General features: G+C 49.2%; 1 protein-coding gene across 1 annotated transcript; it reads left to right on the forward strand.

Moving 5' to 3' along the window:
• The first annotated feature begins 2,138 nt into the window (after nt 1–2,138).
• Nucleotides 2,139–19,222, forward strand: LOC149340459 (acetylcholinesterase-1-like). The gene is made up of 4 exons (XM_089551257.1): nt 2,139–2,703; nt 5,748–6,839; nt 7,833–8,260; nt 17,451–19,222. Exons 1-4 carry the CDS (start codon nt 2,662–2,664, stop codon nt 17,620–17,622), a joined length of 1,734 nt encoding a protein of 577 aa, XP_089407383.1. The 5' UTR covers nt 2,139–2,661; the 3' UTR covers nt 17,623–19,222.
• Nucleotides 19,223–19,422: the final 200 nt, after the last annotated feature.

Raw genomic sequence — 19,422 nt, forward strand, 5'->3', positions numbered from 1 at the left:
AGGAAGGGGGGAGGAGGGTTATGGGTCGGACGCCACCTGGTCGTGTTGTGCAGAGCCAGACAGAATGGCAGAGTGTAGGCCGGTTTTCTTGGCGGCTAGGGCTCAAAAATACACTCCAAACACAAAGTAGTAAAGAGGGAGTAAGCTCTCCTCTAGCCCACTCCCTTTACAAGGAGTAAGAGTAAAAGAGTAAGAGTAAAAGGGTTGTAAGCTCTCCTCTAGCCCACTCCCTTTTATAGAAATGAGTGCGCTAGAAGACACAGGGAGTAAGAGTAAAAGAGTAAGAGTAAAAAGGGAGTAAGTTGTCCTTTAGACCACTCCGTTTTATAAAAAGGGGAGTGCGCTAGAGGATACATTACTCCCTTTTTTCTCATACAGGCATATTCTTGTTTAGAGTGTAGAGCCATTCACTGTGTCCCATGCATCACTCTGTACTGCGGCCTCGAGCCCTCTTTTTGGAAGCCTCGAGTAAAAAGAAAAAGACAAAAAAAGCCTCAGAGCCATCCGCCTCCTCGCTACAGAGGAGAATATGCTGCGTAAAATGGGTCAACCTGCCCTGACAAAACAAAGCGGCGAAACGTTCTCGTAATCGGCCTTGTACTCTGTTCACGTATCTACTATACTATGTACTACGTAACGATAGCTGTAGTCAACCTTTCTGACCCTACTTGAACCGTACTCATTGTCTTTTTGCGGACTGAAGAAGCACGAACACTACCACAACTTCTTGTTTTCTAAAAGTTGACTCCTAAGGGGCGCTTATTAAGTGCTAACAACACAAAGCTTTAAGCTGGAAAGGCACTGGCTCCTAACAGCTCTAGAAGCCGGTTAGTGCTGTCCTTCTCAGGAGTTTTCTAAATGCTACAGAGAATGCGTTGCAAGGCCCGCCCTTGATCCATTCGTGCAGCGGCATCAGACTTCTGAAAGAAAAAGACTCAAGTCAGTTTCAGCTGACATTTTCGGCTGTTAGAATTGACCATGCAAAGCCACTTCACTTCTCTCACAAGGAGAAGCTGCAGACTTATATGTTCGCTTCTGTTGAGCTTTGCCCTTTGTTCTAGCTGGAGAATAAAAAAATACGTCGTGTTTTATTACGGTCGTAAAATTGCCAACGCCATGCAGCTGTTGCCGATATTTGAATCGATTAAGTGCATGCATAGCGCCCGCAAAGACGTGATTGACATTTTTTGCTCTCCCAGTGATGGAGTAAATGCGCTTTTTTTCCCGCTGTTCCTCCAGAACGCAATTCGCCGCAAAGATAGGTTGTTCGTTTGTAGCCATGCACTCAGGTGGATGATGATTAATTACTCCCTTAATTGAAATATACCCCACTTTGAGAGCCCCCTGAACACATTAACTTCCACTTCACTAAAAATTGCTACGATATAAGCTATTGGCAATCACCGGCCGGCCCAAAGAAACTGTCCGTCACACACATCGAAACAGTACTCATGACGTCACAAGGCAACTGTTATTTCCATCGCTGACGTGGTATATTGAAGGAGCGCGCCCCCTCCGCATCTTTCCTCAATTTCGCAACACGTTGCAGCTCAGCCATCTATACGTAACTGCCTTTCGCGCACCGTGCCCCGAGGCCGGCGAGGGAGCGGGCGAGCTTAGGACAAATGGGGGAATCTACCCCACTCCGAAGTAAACAAAGCAACAAGACACGCGTGGCGCATCCACAAGCGGGCCCCAATAGCCCTGCGTGCTTTCTTTAGGGCGAGGAACGGTATGGCCCAGCACACCCGGGAGGACGCGTTCGCGGTCGGCGGCGTGGCGTCAGGCGAAGCGAATCGGCGCGGAGGCGCCCGGAACGTCGGGAGCCACAGCCGCCGAGCCGGCAACCGCGACACGCGTCCCGTGCCATCATCACGCCGACGGCGCTCCGGGAGCGGGAGCAGGAGGGAAGGCAGCAACAGTGACCCGCTAACCGTGATTGCACGCCGCGGATCCTCCGCGCGCCGGCGGCAGGGGGTGCAAAACGGGCGCAAGTTCCTTCCTGGCTTGTTCGCTTTCGCGGCACGATACGGAACGAAGGCGCGTGGTCCACCCTCGCCGTCTCCGGCGGCGGCCACCGTGTCTTCGCAGGGAGAGTGCGTGTAGTAGGAGTGGGAAGGGGAGGGGTGCCCGCCCGCGGATGCCCGCAGCAGCGGCGTTGGCCTTTCACTCTCCCTGGCCGCACCGGCCGAACCGCACGCGTGCTTCCTGCGGTTCCTCCGGAGACGCCGCCCGGCTAATATCCTGGGCTGTCTAGTACAAACCCTTCCGCCCGCGTCACCAGCGGCCTGCTGCCAAGCTCGCCAACGCGCCCCCCTGTGTGTGTGCTTGTGCGTGAGACAGCGCCCACTTCATCTTCTTGTCCGCCGGCATTAACGCCTTCGACGTCCACAACAATTATCAGGGTTCTTCGGAGCGACGACGGCTTCACCAATTGCATCGCCGTCCAGCAGACGCGCGTACCCTCTGAGGCTGTGACGCCCTAGAGCGACTAACCGTCGCGGTGCCTTCACGACGTGCGTTTTCTGCTCGACAGCTGTGTGTTGTCCTCGAGCTGCGTCAATCCTCAGCGCGAACAGCATTCACAACAAGAGCCCAGAATGGGAGGAAACTGATGTCCCTGTGTGTCCCTCTGTGGCAGTGAAAGAGGTTGTTCATTGGATGCTGGCATCGAAAGAGAGGATAACTATGGGACTGTTCGTGGTAAGTCCTTCTCTGGCAATGCTCTTTCGTATCAGTACTCCCCTCTGGTATCTTTCTTTTTTTGTGTTTCTCTTTATGGGGGCGTTTATGCACCACCGCAAAAGCCATTCTGCTTCGCAGAAAGTTGGCCAGTTGTTCCGAAAACCCCTGCGCTGTGTTTATTTCTCCGTGACGTTGAGAACCTTGAAAGCGTCGAGATTACGCTGAAAGATAAGACGACGGGGTTGATAAGGAAGAGTAGCCGTCAAAAGCTCGAAAAAGTGACGCAGAAGGCCGCAGTTCTCGCGTTGAGCTAATCGTTTACTTCGCTTTCCCTCCACAATCCATGTTTTTTGTGTGCCTACCAGGGATAGCCTTCGCCGAGGGGAGGTAAGTCTAGACGGAAAACTTCCACGGCACTGAAACGAGGCTGCAGCTGTTATTAACAAGATATGATTTCGATATACGTTGCTCCAATATAGGCCGAAAGCAAATAACGTAGTTTGCGCAACGTAGCAAAATGCTGATGTGGTTTTGCGTCTTTACAGAGTGCGCTTTTGAGTTATACGAAGTTACTGAGATGAGAAAATAGTGTTGGATCTTGCTTGCATTAGTACTTCAGGTGCTGGGGAAGGCAGATAGAGAAGGGATGATGCCGGGAACTTTATTGGCTCAATTTACTACTGGCACTCGCCCACTAAATTTGCACTACTACAGCTTTCTTCCATTTCTATTCGTTTCTATTAAAAAACTCTCCTAACACTGTGATTGCAAGTTCCCATAGAAAAGTAAAGATGTCTCCTGAATCATGCTTAGGGCTCACAGCCTAAGCAAGACGAAGAATGCGCCCGGGATTTGTTCCGCCGTCAAACAACGGTTTGGTCCAGAACCCCTTTCCCAAGCATTTCACCCCAGAAAAGCCAAGCACCGGGACGAAGGAAATCTTGCACGCATAGAAAAATGATGGGTACCCGGCGGCACTGGGGATCGAACCTAGCACCACCCGAAATGCGAGGCGGATGCTCTACCAAAGGCACTGCGGAGTGGTGCTACTGGCTAAGTTATGAACTAACTGAAGGTAAGCCCATGAAGGACACGTGACCTCGTGCGGTAACGACAAATGCACAGCGCCGTTCTGGCTACCGTTGAGCCAGTTTCTGAGTACCGATTCTCCGCTGGAAAGGACACAGTGGAGCCTGCCTTTCTTAATGTCACCTTCAGTTTTCACAATCCAGCATTAATGTTGGCTAAATGTTAATAACTTAGCCGGACTGTTTTAAAGGCACAGACCAGCTTATTTAAACATATGCACTAGATATAAGCTGCGTGTAGTGAACTTTCTCCTGTGTAGCGGTAAAGCTATTTCACAAGAAATACTCGTATACCGCCTTTTCTAGTATTTTGTCCTCTTGCAAGATCATTCGTTAATTGGCCGCCCAAAACAGCGAAACAAAAAAAGACATTCTACGCAGGCGCGTTCACATGCGCATGATTCATAACCAGGCGGGTCTCACTAAGATGCAAGGTCGGTCCACAATGCGCGAAACGTGAGCAGCACGAAAAACCCATGAAGAATTGGCTTTGAGCTGGGGACAGAGCCAATTCCACCCAAAGCATATTCCAACTTTGACTTGGTATGCAAGCTAATCAACCCCCACCCCTCTGCACTTTGTCCTTACACCTAAAGCGCTTTCCAAAAGGAGCTCCGGTGGTCGTTCTTCAGCGGAGAACGAACCTACTTTCAGCACTTGCTGACGAGACCTAATCCACAGACGCATTAACCGTTACTCAATTCGCAAGAGTGGCATACTGGGGAGCAAAGGCTGAGAAATCTGACGTCATCTGATAAGAAAGAAGGAGACGGAGCCTAGGACCGAGTCCTCCAGTCATTAACTCCCAAAGATGTGGTAGACTTATTTGTGCTCTTGGCATGCGATGTCGGAAAGAGATAAGTCGCCATGTCAGTAACATTTGAGTGTTTATGCAAAACTTGCCGAATGGTCATATTGCCAGCACTAGGTATATAACAGATACGTACGCTAGGGCCTCACTCTTTTGGAATCGTATCGGACGGCAACTGCGCTCTGATTACATACGCTCAATGTATAAAACTCGCGGGAACTGTGCGCTGGTGAAGCCTTGCGCAGTGCCGAAAATTTGTGGAGCCACGCTCAGCGAATGCCACAAAAAGGGCGCAATATCGCAAGAAAGTACCCTAATTTTTTGTTTCTAAACATGGCACTTAGATTATTACATTAATTTTCAAAAGACCTAGGGCTAGAACGCACTGCGTATTTCAGAACTTCAGACTTCGTCATCACTCAAGCCGGCGTGCCCTCAGGCATTCCTTAAGTAATTTATTTCTTTTTACTGGGCTACCTGAGATGGTTAAGGAGAACGGACTTTCTTTGATTTTGTAAACCAGTTATCACGTTTTTTTCGGGGATAAAAGTAACGTAGAGTTTCAGCATAATCGTGTTTAAATATTTGTCAGACACAGCCACATGATTAGCTCCTCAATAAAGTCGTGTCATGAGCGGAGCTACTACCTTAGTGCCTTTTTGTTTCTATATTTTTATAGTTCAGCACCTTAAGGGCCGCAATATCGTTATAGGACGAAGTCGTAAAAGCAACAGCGCGATAAAAACGGAAAAACTAAAAGAGAAGCGTACCACAGGCGACATAAATAGGTTAAGGTCACCAAGAACTGTATCGTAGCCTCGTTTAGTTGAGCCTTTCAAAAATGAAATGTCTTGCACTTCACTGAGCACGCTGCAGCTGTGAAAGCCCGCCGCTCAAAGCACTCTCTTCATCTGTCGCACAACCAACGAGAATCAGGCAACGAGGGTGAAAGCGCACAAGGACGTCAGGCCGCTGTCTCCTGCGCTCACCACTTCCTCACGTTTCGTAGTAAAAGCACGCGTCAACGTGTGCGGCTCGCCTGTTCTCTGCTGCCGAGACTATTTTTATTGCTTTCTTCCGCCGGCGAAGCGCGCGTCGTGCAAAGGACTTCCCGCTATTAAACGTGTCCTTTTATTTCTCTTACTCTCTACCTTCCGCTACAGAGGAATGCCATCTCTGCGGCTCTCCTTTGGGCGACGCTCGGCGCGCTGCTAGTTCAGCGCGCGGAAAGCATTCGCCGCAAGGACGATCCGGTGGTGTTCACCAGGTCGGGCTACGTCATGGGACGCACGAACGTGTTCTTCAACAAGCCCATCGATACATTCCTGGGCATACCCTTTGCCGAGCCTCCCCTGCGAGACCTTCGCTTCCGGAAACCCATGCCCCCGAAGCCTTGGGAGGGCATTTACAACGCGGTCCAGATGCCCTTCCCCTGTCTGCAATACGACACGTTCGTCACCAAGCGAATCACCATCGATGCCTCCAACAGCACCGAAGACTGCCTCTACCTGAACGTGTGGACACCCGCGCTACACTGCAACACCATCGAACGCTGTGGACCAAAGAGTGTGATGGTTTTTTTTCACGGCGGAGGCTTCGACACCGGAGGGAACAGTTACTTCTTCTACGACGGTACTCAGCTGGCGGCCCTCGGGGACGTGGTGGTCGTGGTACCAAACTATAGGCTGGGTGTATTCGGCTTTCTGAGCGCGGGCCATCCAGATGCGCCTGGAAACATGGGCCTTCTGGACCAGCTGGCCGCGTTGAGGTGGGTGCGGGACAACATAGCGCACTTCGGCGGCCGCCCCGAGTCGGTGACCATCATGGGCCAGAGTGCCGGAGCCATGTCCGTCGGTTTCCACATGCTGTCGCCGCTCAGCCGCGGGCTGTTCAAGCGGGCCATCCTCCAGAGCGGCAGCCCGTACCTCCTACAACCGGCGAGCCTCAAAGCAGGAGCGGAGCGCGTCCAGCAGCTGGCGGACGCTGTGGGATGCGGCAACGAGAATGTGACCCTGTCCAGCCACAGGCACCACGTGCTGGACTGTCTGCGCTGGGCGAACGCTTCGGCTCTGATGGCGGCCAACAGGGAGCTCAACATACTCAACCCGGCCAGCTACTTCCCTTCACACGGGGACGATTTCCTTCCTGACGATCCGCGCGTTCTCATCGAGCGGGGCCAGATTGCTGATGTGGAGGTCCTCATCGGGACCAACACGAACGAGGGAAGCCCATTCGTCAACTATTTCATGGTCAAGGTCAGTGAATAATCTCTCTCCACTGCCACAGTAAAAACACAGCCATTGGATAGCAGCTTCCGTGGAGAATGACCGTGCATATTCTCGTAATGCCGAAGCCTTCTCGAATACTTCACGTATTTGATACATCTTACCAGGGTTTTGTGAACTGCTGCCGCTGCGGCATGATGGCTGAAAATGTGGTCTATTTTGTCCACCAGATCACCAACAGACTAAATGAAATAGCAGAGAAGTTATTACACAAGTTAAATTTATAAATATTCCTATTAAGAGAATGCTTGCCAGGTTCTTCAGTGACCTGCTCGGCAATACATTTTATATTCTCAGTTTACGATGCGTCATTACAGAGTGACCAAGCTTTATCGGGTGGTCGCGTGATGCTACAGACTTTGTGAGAAAAATGTACAGCCCAGGGGTGTTCTTCGTAGCCATGCAGAGGGGCTCTCTAGAAGCCCCAGGTGTACTAATCTGGAGAGATGAGGGTGGGAGTTCTCCGACTGTCAACGCTGGCGATGCAAAGGTTGGCCCGGAAGCTAACCCCGTAGGCTGCTCATTTTTGACAAATGCTGCAAGTTCGGCTGTTATCCCGGTTTCAGGGGTTGTAGTATTGTGAACGAAGTGAGAATTTTTAAACCCTATTACAACTGTTTAAACCAACTGTTTAAACCATTACCCTAACTGTACACACTATACAGGACCTGATAGTGGGAACGAAGCAAGGGCTGGCATCAACAAATCAAGGACCGTGTTCTTAATGCTGCTGGCACGTTAGAGCTGTCCGTTATTTATCGAACAAAGCTATATCATGAAGGAAGTACAGACATTTGTGAGCTGGTCACGAACCTTGATTAGGGGCGAACGTTTTCGGGAACTCCATGATCTATGAACGATCCGCTAACTGCTTTCCGCCGCGGTATTGTGCAAGTGCTCCCGCAATCTGTTCTATATCATAACTGTGCTGCTTTATAACTCTACTCCTTTTCGTAATCCCAGGTGCTGCGGCAAGAGGATCCACGATTGCTTACCCGAGACGAAGTGGGCTTCTACCTCATTCTTCTTTTCCACCACGTGCTCGGTGAAAGTCCGCGTGAAGTCACCTCGCATTACCTGCGCGACGTCAGACCTGAAGACGGCCGAGGAGCGCTGGCAGCCGCCGGCGACGCCATCGGAGACTTCCTGTTCCAGTGCCCCGTGAACTACTTCGCCGAGAGCCTGGCAGCCAGGAACAGCACTGTGTACATGTACTACTTCGACCACCGGCCTTCGTTCAGCTGGTGGGAAGACTGGCTAGGAGTGGCACACTTTGACGAGTTCTTCTTCGTCTTCGGCACCCTGTTCAGGGACATGCACATGTCGACCGTCGAAGAACTGGAGTTCAGCTCGAAGCTCATCCAGATATGGACAACGTTCGCCAGGAAGGGGTAAGTGCAACTATCGCATCTCTGCGCGCCGCTCAAGGTACCCTGTTGGAGCCACTACTGAAAGGCTTTGCCTCTGACTTAGCGGTTTCAGCTATGGCTTAGGTCTCTCGATTGGCAATGTCCTTGTCGAAACGTTGGCAAGCATCCGAGGATTTTCTTTCCTTAGCTCACTTAGTGTGTTTCAATAAACCACCTGCCTGCCATCTCTCTACCATATACTTTATCGGTAGAGTACTTTTTATCTACATCAAAACGTACCAGCGTGATTTGAAAAGCTCTGATGCAACAAATAGCCATTCAGAGTACGGCCATCTGTTTAGATTCGGAGTCCAAAGCGAAATATCGTTAAACGGGCACACCTGAATGCAAAATTTCGAAAGCTTCCGGAATGCGACACGAGCAAATGGAGAAACCGAGCAGTCCGAAGGGGGCACGAATAAGAGTTTCGGTTGCTTAAACGTTGCGCGGCCCGTACAGCCCACACAGTAACTCTTACACTATCGCCTTGATCGGGCATTTTACGGCTTCTGACGCATATCTCAGGGCTCCTACAGCTGTTGCCTCCCTGGAGTCACGACCTCCATACCGTAGCACGCTACACAACGGCTCGCAAAAAGCGTATTTCGCGCCCGCGCACTCGAACGCGAATGCAAATTTCGCGCGGAATTCTAGGCCAGGCGTAACGTATGCACTCTGCGCGAGCCAGCAGCAACGGTTACCTCGCAGGGTGAATTTCGACCTTCTTATTCGGAGGAGATTGCTTACGCGTGCTCGCACGCGGAGATGCAAAGAGGAAATATCTCTCCACGCTCCAAAAAATGAGGGGCTCGGCAACCTTGAACGGGCACGCCTCGCCGCTTCTGACACTCGGCATTCAACACCACCGACCGCCACCGTACACAGCGAAGCGGCCTACCGCGGAGCCCGCAGCACCCGTCGCTTTGCCGAAGCTGAGTGGTGCGGAAAGGAAATAGACGTCTCGTCAGCCGAAGGACGCATTACGAGGCTGGTAAAACGGCTATTCCCGCAGCTTATTTACGCCTTCGTGAGCTTCATTCTATACCGGGCACAATTAACACGACATAAGCCTAGATGACCCGCATAGTGACGCCGTCACCAGCTGCTGTATGTTTTGCAGCTGTTTAATGCGTTAGAATTAGAAGCTCTATGGATGCAAATGCGTCGTCGTCGTAAAATTCTTCCTATGGCTGGAGGGAAGTGACGTCATCAAACTGAAGCTTTCCGAATGGCCAGAGGGAAGTGACGTCCTCATAACGAAGCATTCCGACTGGCCGGAAGGGAGTGACGTCATCAGACCGGAGCGTTCACGCTGTAACACAGTCTGGAGGGAAGTGAAGTCGCCAGACCGGAAGTGATGTCACTTTTGGTAAAGGCAACAACAGTTGCTAATGCTGCTATCACATTGCCAACAAATAATGGAATCAGGTGTCCCTTCGAATTTTATCTTTGTGTTGTTACCCAAATTAAGAGATAGAACGATGTGCAAAGGAGGTGTTAAATGCCCGGGTAGCAGCTCCGTACTTCGTAGCGCGACTTCGTGACTGCCGTACACGAGAAAATGAAAACAGGACATTTCATGGAGTGACGAGGAAACTAGAAATGTGGATGAGGAAGAACACCTGCGAGGAATTCAAGCGTGGAGGAGCCGGTTATAAAATTAGCGCATTGTGTTAGGGATATAATTCGCATGGCTATTTCAGTCGCAGTCAGTGGCTCTTCTGCCCCGTAATGTCTCGAACAGAGCGCTACCACACTTGTTCGGCTGTAGACATCGCCAAAAAGCGAGCTCCCTGCGCATCGCATGTTGGTCGTGGGACCGTTGGGTCTGCATACTGCAAGCACAGAGGAAGAGATAGCGCGAAAATCCTGAACGTGTTCGCAGGAAGCCGAAAGAACAAGTGTTTCCACTTTTTTTTTATGCGAAGAGTGTCCTATTAGGCGTAAGTTCAGAGAGTTAGACGGACATGAAGGGCACGAAGCCATAACAAGCGCATTAGTATACTATTTTAACGATGAAACACCAGTTTTGACTACTGCATTTCAACGATAGCAACGCTTGTAGCGACCGCGGCGTTTTGTATTTTACTTGGATGTTTTCTTTCCTTGCAAGTATGCATCCGCTAGCCATTTGTATTCGGCAGCTACGTCTGTTACCTCCTTCTTTGTGCATACTAGCCGATGACAGATTAACCGGCGCGCGTGTACACGTGACATATACCTCTCTCGTCGTCAGAACAAACGAACACACACCAGAGGCGCTGTCACGAGACGTGGGATTTAGCCAGCCGAGCGCGCCTCGGGCGGTTTGACTCCTGTCACTGGTGGTCGTTTGCGCAACACTCCGCTTGACAGCGTTACAGGCGTCGATGGAAACATTTGGTTCGACTGTGCATGAGTATCAGGCGCTGCTCAGCGGGAGGTTGAATATTCAGCAGCCGCTGGCTAGCGGTGGGTGGGTCTGGAATGAGGAAGTACTTCGTCAGTTTTTAATGCAAACGAGTAGTGCTCGGTGCCCGAGGCCTATCAAACTTAATTTTCCTTCGACCGACGTCGCCTCCGAAAAGAAAAGCTCATTACGCGCTGACTGGCAGGCTGCCAACGAGGGGCGCGCTCGATTCGTAATTCTGTGCAGCGAAAAGAGTGAAGATTGAGAGCCTGCGTCCACCGAGCGGCTGCACAGTGGCGAGAAATGAATTGGAAAAGAAACTTATGGGTAGCAAAATGGTTAATGGTTTCATTAAGTTTTCGGTAAACACATCAGTTCAATGCAATATAATCTGCACTTTTCCTTCTTCTGTCATTCGAAAAATAATGGACTTTTTCCAGTTGCATTCCGGTGTTCGATACGCGGAATTCATACCAACGATTCACACTGAAAAAAAAAAATTGCTTGGAACCGGTGGGGTTCAGTAATTCCGGCGAAGAATTATACGACTCGAAGGTTACTGCATCTGCGCAATGCCTATCCTGTTGAGGAGGGTATTGACATCCTTGGAAGCGCCAACAATTGCAAGTGTGGTCACGTCTTCTTTTTTTCTTCCACTGTATCACAGCGGATACTCGTGATAAACGATCAGAGAGCGTATACATAGGTGAGTATGCGTAGTATGGAGTATGGTGAGTAGCTACGCATACTCACCTACGTATACGCAGCTACAAAGTAACATGCACAGGTGAAGTTTGCTGAATTGCCCAATATATGAGCTGCACAAAAATATTTTATTTTTTCGGCAGTTTTTCAGCCTTCTTTTCCATGTAACTGCTACCAGCTTCAGTGAGCTTGTCGGGAGAGGCGGTTTGGTTTCATTAAGTAGCGGAGGTCCTATTTCATCGCTTTTCCACTTGTTTCTGCGTTAGGGTCATGACACACAGGACATTATTTTGTGAAAACATTGGTCAGCATCTCATTTGATACCAGAGCCGGCATATGTCATCCCCACAATGATGATAATGGTGGTGATGCTTAGCTTCTCCGTCACTGGTCAGCCTCGCATTTTATACCACACCCAGTGATACACACAGCACGATATCCCTTGCGTTACAAGCCGTGGCGGCCAAAGATAGCGAGACGAAATAACCGGGGAAAATGATCACCGCAAAAACTTGGTTCCTGGCCTCCCCTGTCGGGGCATAAGGTTTGTGTAAATAACCGTAAATTAGCTTAGCAGATGTCATAAGGACAGGGAGGCGCTCCAATAAGTTTGGTTTCTAGAGACTTCAATGAAAGAGACTGCCTTGTTCGCACCCAAAAAGAGAGCGGATGCGGAAACGGGTGGCATTGCTAATGGGTGCATGTCACCGAAGGAGGTTATATAGTTCTATATTGTGAGGGCATTGGAGAGGGTTCAAGGCTGAGGAAAGGCTAGGCGGAGGCTGGGCGAGGCGCACGGCTTTGATTAAGGCTAACGTAATGATATGAATAACTTTATTAACGAGGCACGGCGCCCCACTGTGCGCGAAAGCTGCCCACGCTCAACAAGCATGCCTACACGCACAGCACGACTGCACGACACTGGACTGCACTAGGCTTGGCTTCGGGGGCTGCTGTGAATGGTAGGTGGCGCTAGCAGTGAGTTCATCACTCACGATATAACCTCTTTGCTGTCACTATCCTCATTAGGGAATAGCCCGTCCTCACCGCTTCAGGGCAGACGAATGTTTCACAGCAGAAAACGCTATGAAAGGACAGCGCGGAAGCGGCAGAAGCACTAGGACAGGAACTACGAACACCCTAGCGTTTGACAGCTCGCCCTCATGATTAGAAGCAAATACATTCTGAAGCAAAATTATAGGGGTGCAGGTTTAGAGACAGGAAGAGAGCAGAGCGGGTCAGGGAACAAACGCAAGTTAATGATATCGTAGTCAGAATAAAAATAAAAAAGAAATCGACATTGGTAAGGCATGCAATACCAAGGCAGGATAGCCGATGGTCTCTTTGGGTAACGGAGTCTATTCCAAGAGAAGGCAGGCATAGCAGGGGAAGGCAGAAAATCAGGTGGGCGATGAGATCAGGAAGTTTATGGGGATAAAGTAGCCCCAGCTGGCGCAAGACAGGGTTATTTGGAGGAATATGCCGGAGGCCTCTGTACTGCAGTGAACGAACATAGGGTGATGGTGATAATGATGCTGCTTATGTTAATCACCTTCGAGCAAGCAAACAGAAAACCTAGAGGTGTATTAGAGCTTCCCAATAGCTGTTATAAATTCGGACGGCATGTAATCAATAAAATGATCGATGAGTAACATATGCTGTACGGATAATAAACGCTACACGGACACCGATTAAATAAATTTTATGCACCACGTGGCAGGAACGTATCATGGACACTTTTTTTCACATTACTCTTGAAACGCTGTCATAAAATAGCGCAGGATTCGGAGCGCGATCACTGCTTTATAAAACTGAACTATATTTCTTCGTATAACTTAAGTATATTGCTCGATGAAAACTTTTTATTTTAAGTCAGATAGCTCAGTGGCCTAGTTATTGGGAAAGGAAGTTTAGAGGGAGGTCACAAAGGCCCACAAAGATAGGAATGTGTTCCATGTCATAATCCAAACCTGTAGGCAGCGAATATCTGCCGGAATGTGCTGGGCGCAGATTCGTTGTAGTCCGGCACACTCCCATAAAAGGTTATAGATTGTCGGCCTCGGGCATGAGTCTCGTGTAGAACAGGACACTTGTAATTGCGAGGCTTAATGATGCGCATCAGAGAGTCGCTCTCCCTTGACAGTGTGGCTTCTCCACTTAGCAGCAGTGTCGGCAGTGTAGGCCACTCCGGCGCGCGCCCTGTGGACGAGGACTTGCGCGCCAGCTGGCAGGGGTGCGGGGTTGACTGGGGTTGACTCGTGAAGTCGGCTACATACACCCCTTACCCTATTTCTAGACATACTCAGCTACGCCTGAGAGCACGCTTGTAGGGGGAAAAAACTGCTCCTCGCCGGAGTTGTTAATCCCCATAGCTTCAGAGGAATCTTTTTCTCTAGGCTTCGTTCATCTGACTTCTATATATTGTAAGACAGGACGGAGCAAGCTTTACTCGCACTCGCAATATTGGCGGCCACTCCTCCGAAGACGAAGATAAGCGATGATGATGAACCCATGTATCTACAGATGAAGACGAAGGTCGCAAGATGATGGTGGATATGTACAGGTGAAGGAGGTCGCACACTGTGCTTACAATATATATCTGCCTTCTATGGCCGACTTTTGGGAGAGATAGAATAGCTTTTATCCAAGAAAAGAAAGTGACAAAGGTGTGCTCCGTAGGAGAGCATCCTAGTCCAGTAGCCATCTCGATACAGCCTCGGCCTGGGTCCTGAAGAACAGGGCGACCTGCCTCTCGAGGTCCACAGCTCGCAGTGGCTAGCAGATGCCGATAACATCACGGAAAGGCACGAGAAACGAGCAAAATTTTAACGTCGACTACCAGTCGCATCCACTAACCATTCGCGAAGTTAGTTTATCGGGCAGACTTCACGGGTGGCAAGGAACCGCAGATGTCTGAAGTCTTGTTCAATAAATCGTTTTAGGATGCACAGAGCCAATGGAGGAATAGAGCTTGAAAGAATGTGCTCAAAACGAACAATTTCTATCGTGTTCTGAACTACACGCACAAGGAGCCGGTTTAAAATACTGTCTTTTTAGAGTTGGCAACGCGCTGAGAGTGAGAGTCAATTTCTTGGTGCGCGTACTCTAAGCACGCCTAAAAAAAATTAGTTTTAATGCGATAGCATTGCAAGCTTTTCAGGGAAAAAACATGTTGCCGCTAACAAAATACGCCCTTTCGCTGGAAGGAAATGACGTCACCAGACCGGAAATAACAGCTATAAGTTTCGATGTAACTTCACTGCGTCCGTGTCGCCACCTGTACAGAGCTTCAGGGAAATATCTATCCACCAGCTAGACGACCTGAAGAGTTGTCTGATTGTGCGCAGACAGACGTGCAGGGGTCCGTAAACACAACCGTGAAAGAATGGCACAAATATCGATGTGAAGGCATGAACAGCTTCAAATGGTATCGCATTGCTAACACATCATGTAATTGATGTCCATGTGATCTTTCGCGCCCACACAATTCAAAATTCGTTTTAATGGTTGTGACCCACGGTTACAACGTATCGGGACGAAATCTGAAGGTAAGCGAAAACTGAAAGCTGTGCAGACATCATGCAGTGGTCAAACAACCTTCACCTACACAGCCTCTTTCTGCGTGTATGTAACCTCCACATAAACACATCATGCAATGGCAAAACAAAATGCTAACTGTAACCTTTACATACGCAGAGAAACAGCGGCTCGGATTCGAGAAAAGCTGTGAATTTATCAGTTTTGATTCCAAATAAGTGGGAAAAATTTGGGTTTTGGGTATAATCTTCTAACTGCCAGAACGTAATCAGTTATAACTGAGTGACCAAGGGAGCGAAAAAGCTGTCAAGGCCAGCATGATAATATGTCAAGCAACGGAACGAGGAAACTCGATGGAATCAGGGAATCGGCGGCTTACAAAAACCAGGGTCGATTTTTTCTTGCGCTTTCTAAGCAGTCATCTTAAAAATAACTACCGTATTAATCTCCTATTGATTAACACCACAAATTAATAATAAGAAGAAAGACTTCCCAATGCTCCTTGGTTTCGGAAACTGTTGGCTTCCGTCATGTAGGGTCGATTGGAGGTCGTTATGAGAGACTCCTTTCCCCCGAAAGGGATTTAATTGTGGCTATTATAAGTAATATCATGATATTTTTGTAACTGCCCTGTTATTAGCCTGACCTCGCCATCTTCAGCGTCGTGTTTCGATCAACAGCGTCCCAAATTTAGCGAAAAGCAAAGGTGAAGTGCGCACGCCAGCACACCCGGCATTCCGCATAGTTTCGCTTTCCACGCTACGCATATTGCGTAGTAATAAAACCTAGCGTGGAAGAGCACCTGAAGCATACGCGTCGCCTTCATAAACCGCTAAGCTCTCTGATAGCGTGCGTTCTACTTTGCCACGACCGGCAGCACGCGACAGGCGCACGCAAGACTGCTGGCGACTCACACCGCGCCTGAGGCGACCAGAGCGGAACGCGTGCTCGCTCTTCACGCCCGGTGACCCGAGCCCAGTTCATGTGTCGCAAAGCTTTGTGCAACGCAACCCCCGTCCACGCCCTTTGATTCCGCGACTCCTATTCTGATAATCGTGCTCGCTTTATTCGCTCACGTCTCATTGCCGATTACGTGTCTTAATCGCTTTTCAGCTCTGAACTGGATTCTTGCGTAAGCTTTTGCGCGAGCGACGACGCGTGTCGGCGGGCGTACAAGTGGTCGAGATGGCTATCGGACAGAGCTTGATGACATTGTGCTCGGCGAGCTCGGACGCCGACAGCAGCCGTTGCTCAAAACGGTACCACGTGAGCGCGCGTGCTTCTAGTATCAGCGTGGCATTCGTTTTGCTGCGGGCTCCGAATGTCGGCAACTCCTTCTGGGCAGATATCACTGCGGCCGTTTGCACTGCAGCTATTGAGAGCTCGAATACCTCAAACTGAATCCAGAGCAAAGATTTGATTTATCCTAATTTTTTTTTTGTCCGTTAGTGCCATCGCGGAGGTCGGAAATTATTCCACCTGTTCTCCATTCGCCCTCTCTTTTACTCCCATTAATTAGCCGACATGCGTAACTATAGTATACGCAATCATACTCTTTTGCCTGTTACCGCGTCCATATATGTTTTGTGCTGCTTGCATTTCGGCTGAATAATCATTGGACATGCGTAACGTATCCGAATGTGTCGGCTGTAGCACTGTCTTTCAAGTTCTCGACCATTGTACGCTCTTCACACACTTTGTTGACGTATACACTAGGTTAAAGCCTTCAGGACATAGGGTAATCCAATAGGGTACTTAACGGCTCCTAAGAAGCGATCAAAGTGTTGATGCGATAGCCTTTAGGTTGTCGTCAAAAAAAAAAAAAAAATCGGATTCTCTGTCACAAAATATCCTGATTGGTCAGGACGGTCGTGACGTCATCATTAGCGTAAAATTTGAAAATATGAGGACTCCTGAAAGTTGGCAGTTGGCCAACCGCAAAAATTCTAAAGGACCTCGGAAAATTTGGAAGTAGTCCCACGCCAGAAAAAAAAAAAGCTAAAGTGCATCAGTTAGGATTACTGGATGGATTAAGGTGGATTAGTGGGCGAGATTAGTTTAATCACATACGATAGCATGAAGGAAGGCACTCGTACATTCTAGAAGATGATGACTAACGCGTAGCACATAAGGGCAATTAAACCGGTTCTGGCCGGAGTTATGGCGGGTAATTTGCAAGAACATTAGACGGTCGTTGTAAACACCACAGCAACCAACTTAAATGCTATCACATTTTCTTCTTTAATATTGTGGTTGAGCAGCCCCCTAAGTTCCTTTTAAGGATTAGAACCCTACTCACCCTCCAAAGTTTTTCACCTTCTGGGGGTCGTACCCTCCACTATAAGCCTCAGAATCAGACTCTGTGGCCCGTAGAACTTATATCAAGGCTGCACGTACGTAACATAAGCGCGGGTATCAAATTGAACCCAGTCTATAGCTTTCCCTTTCAGGACATTTTGTTCCTGAAGCGAAGCAATAATTCTTTAAACCCAGACCTGCATTCACTGTCTCTCTCGTTTGCCTTCCCTGGCAAAAACGCAGGAAGGTGCCCAAGATCCGAGGAAACCGGTGGCCCAAATTCACCCCGAAGTGGCCGCTCCTCCTGAACCTGAGGCCCAAGAACTTCACCGTGGGCTGGGAGCCGCACACCGACAACTGCCAGGCCTGGGAGCGGTACATCAAGCTGTCGCCGGACAACGCGGTGGCCAGGTGACCGAAAACGGCCACAAACAAGGCACCTGGCGTGTTCCGCAGGGGCAAGAAGAGCGGGCCTCGTAAACCGGCGATCCGCGAACCATTGTGCCACACCACTGGCGACGGACAGAAGGACGCTTTGGCGCCGTTCACTGCAGAACGCCGGCGCGTTCAGCGCAGTGCCCCGCGAGCCTCGCATCACGAGCCGCTTAAGCACGCTTGACGCGGGCTTAAGGCGTGGACTCTTTAAGCAACGCTGTCAACTGCGTATGCTTGTGTTGTATATAATTCGCGAACGCAGCGCCGACGGTTGTGGTCTATATTTGTTTGCTGGAATCGAAACCAAACGAACGAGGTACGAAGTGCGACCGACGATTGTACAGCCTTTCGCTCAAGGCACGCGCGTACCAGTTGGCGCATCCCCAAACTGAGCCCACTTCGAAACTGCTTTCAAAATCTAGCCATTTTGGAAAATCGGCATACCTAATGTTCCTGCCATGAATGTTTTCAACTACTGCTGAAGCGATCTGCAGTTTTTGAACTTTTCCGTTCAATTCAATCGAGTGCAAAAAAGGGTAACGCAACTACTCGCACAACTCGAAACTTTAAACCGTTCAACGCGTCGTATTAGTGTGTGTTTTTGACCCTTGAAGAAAGGTTGATGGGAAAGATTTATGGGAACTTCCGGGACTGGTGCGGTCTGAAAGCTGAAGCCCGGTAGTGAGCTAAGGGCTCTTTAAAGCTGCTTCGCTTCGAGGTTGAATGAAGAAGGTTGCCAGGACGTTTTACGTAAAACTGCACCAATTTCAAGACGATAGCGCGTGTGAGTTTTACAACACAGCTCGGCGAAAGCTTCAGTCAAATACGTCGCACGTAGTTTTGAGAAAGGCTGTATACTTAACGGCAGGCACCGATGTTGAAAATGTGACAACGCCCTTGAACGTGACACAAACTTGGTCGCCCAGAAACGAAAAAAAAGCGTTCTCCTCTTACAGCTTAGCATTCCCTGCATGAAACTAGACATTAGTTTGTTGTACAGGGCGATTGGCATGCGTGGTGCCCACACGAAAGCTGAGATTATCCAAGACTGAGTGCAATTGCTCCAGTCGAATAAAATATGTTGATTGCTTGTTGCAGTTCTCGGTACGCATGCATGTGCGTTGACCTCAACGTTTGCACGAGTCTCCAGTAGAAACTGCTTAATCAGCGGGACAACATCGAACAAATAACTCATAGGGAGACATAAAATAAAAAAAAGCGAAGAAGGATTATAGAGGGGCACGACAAGCATTTTGTTCGAAGCGAGGATGATTGAACGCCACTATCACAATGGGCAAGTAAGATCTCGAAGAGATGCTTTGCACGCCTTCCGTCTCCCATATTCCAAGCGCGACTGTTCATTTTGCAAACGGTAACTCTGTTCTAACTAAACTATGGTCGAGGTAAGGAAGCTACAACTAGGCCTGCATAATCGGACGATTCCTTTTCGGTCACATTTTTTTTCCCCTCTTTTGTGATTGGCTGAAGGGACGCCGTGTTCCCGCAATCGCTGACGAACAAGAAACATAGGGCAAAGTGTATTTTCAGCCTGCCACAAAGACCAAGAAAAGAGAAGTAGATTGGAATCGCAAATGTCTGGTTACTTTGTACCAGCTTTGACACGCTGGCACTCTCTATGTGAAAAACTCTGGCACATTTTAGCTTAACAGTGTATACAAGCTGCTTCACGATACACTCACGTAAAATAACAAAACTTCGGATGGTGAACGAAGCGGTCTTGTTAACTGGTGTATAATCGGTGACAAAAGTCTGTGGACTG

This window comes from Amblyomma mixtum, chromosome 6 (assembly GCF_055824585.1).
Source record: "Amblyomma mixtum isolate Tamu chromosome 6, ASM5582458v1, whole genome shotgun sequence".
NCBI lineage: Eukaryota > Metazoa > Arthropoda > Arachnida > Ixodida > Ixodidae > Amblyomma > Amblyomma mixtum.

Bases quoted from the DNA above. Each gene is read 5' to 3' on its own strand.
- LOC149340459 (XM_089551257.1), top strand. From the start codon at position 2,662: ATGCTGGCATCGAAAGAGAGGATAACTATGGGACTGTTCGTG. The intron at 2,704-5,747 runs GTAAGTCCTTCT...CTTCCGCTACAG, and splicing joins TAACTATGGGACTGTTCGTG to AGGAATGCCATCTCTGCGGC. The intron at 8,261-17,450 runs GTAAGTGCAACT...GCAAAAACGCAG, and splicing joins ACAACGTTCGCCAGGAAGGG to GAAGGTGCCCAAGATCCGAG.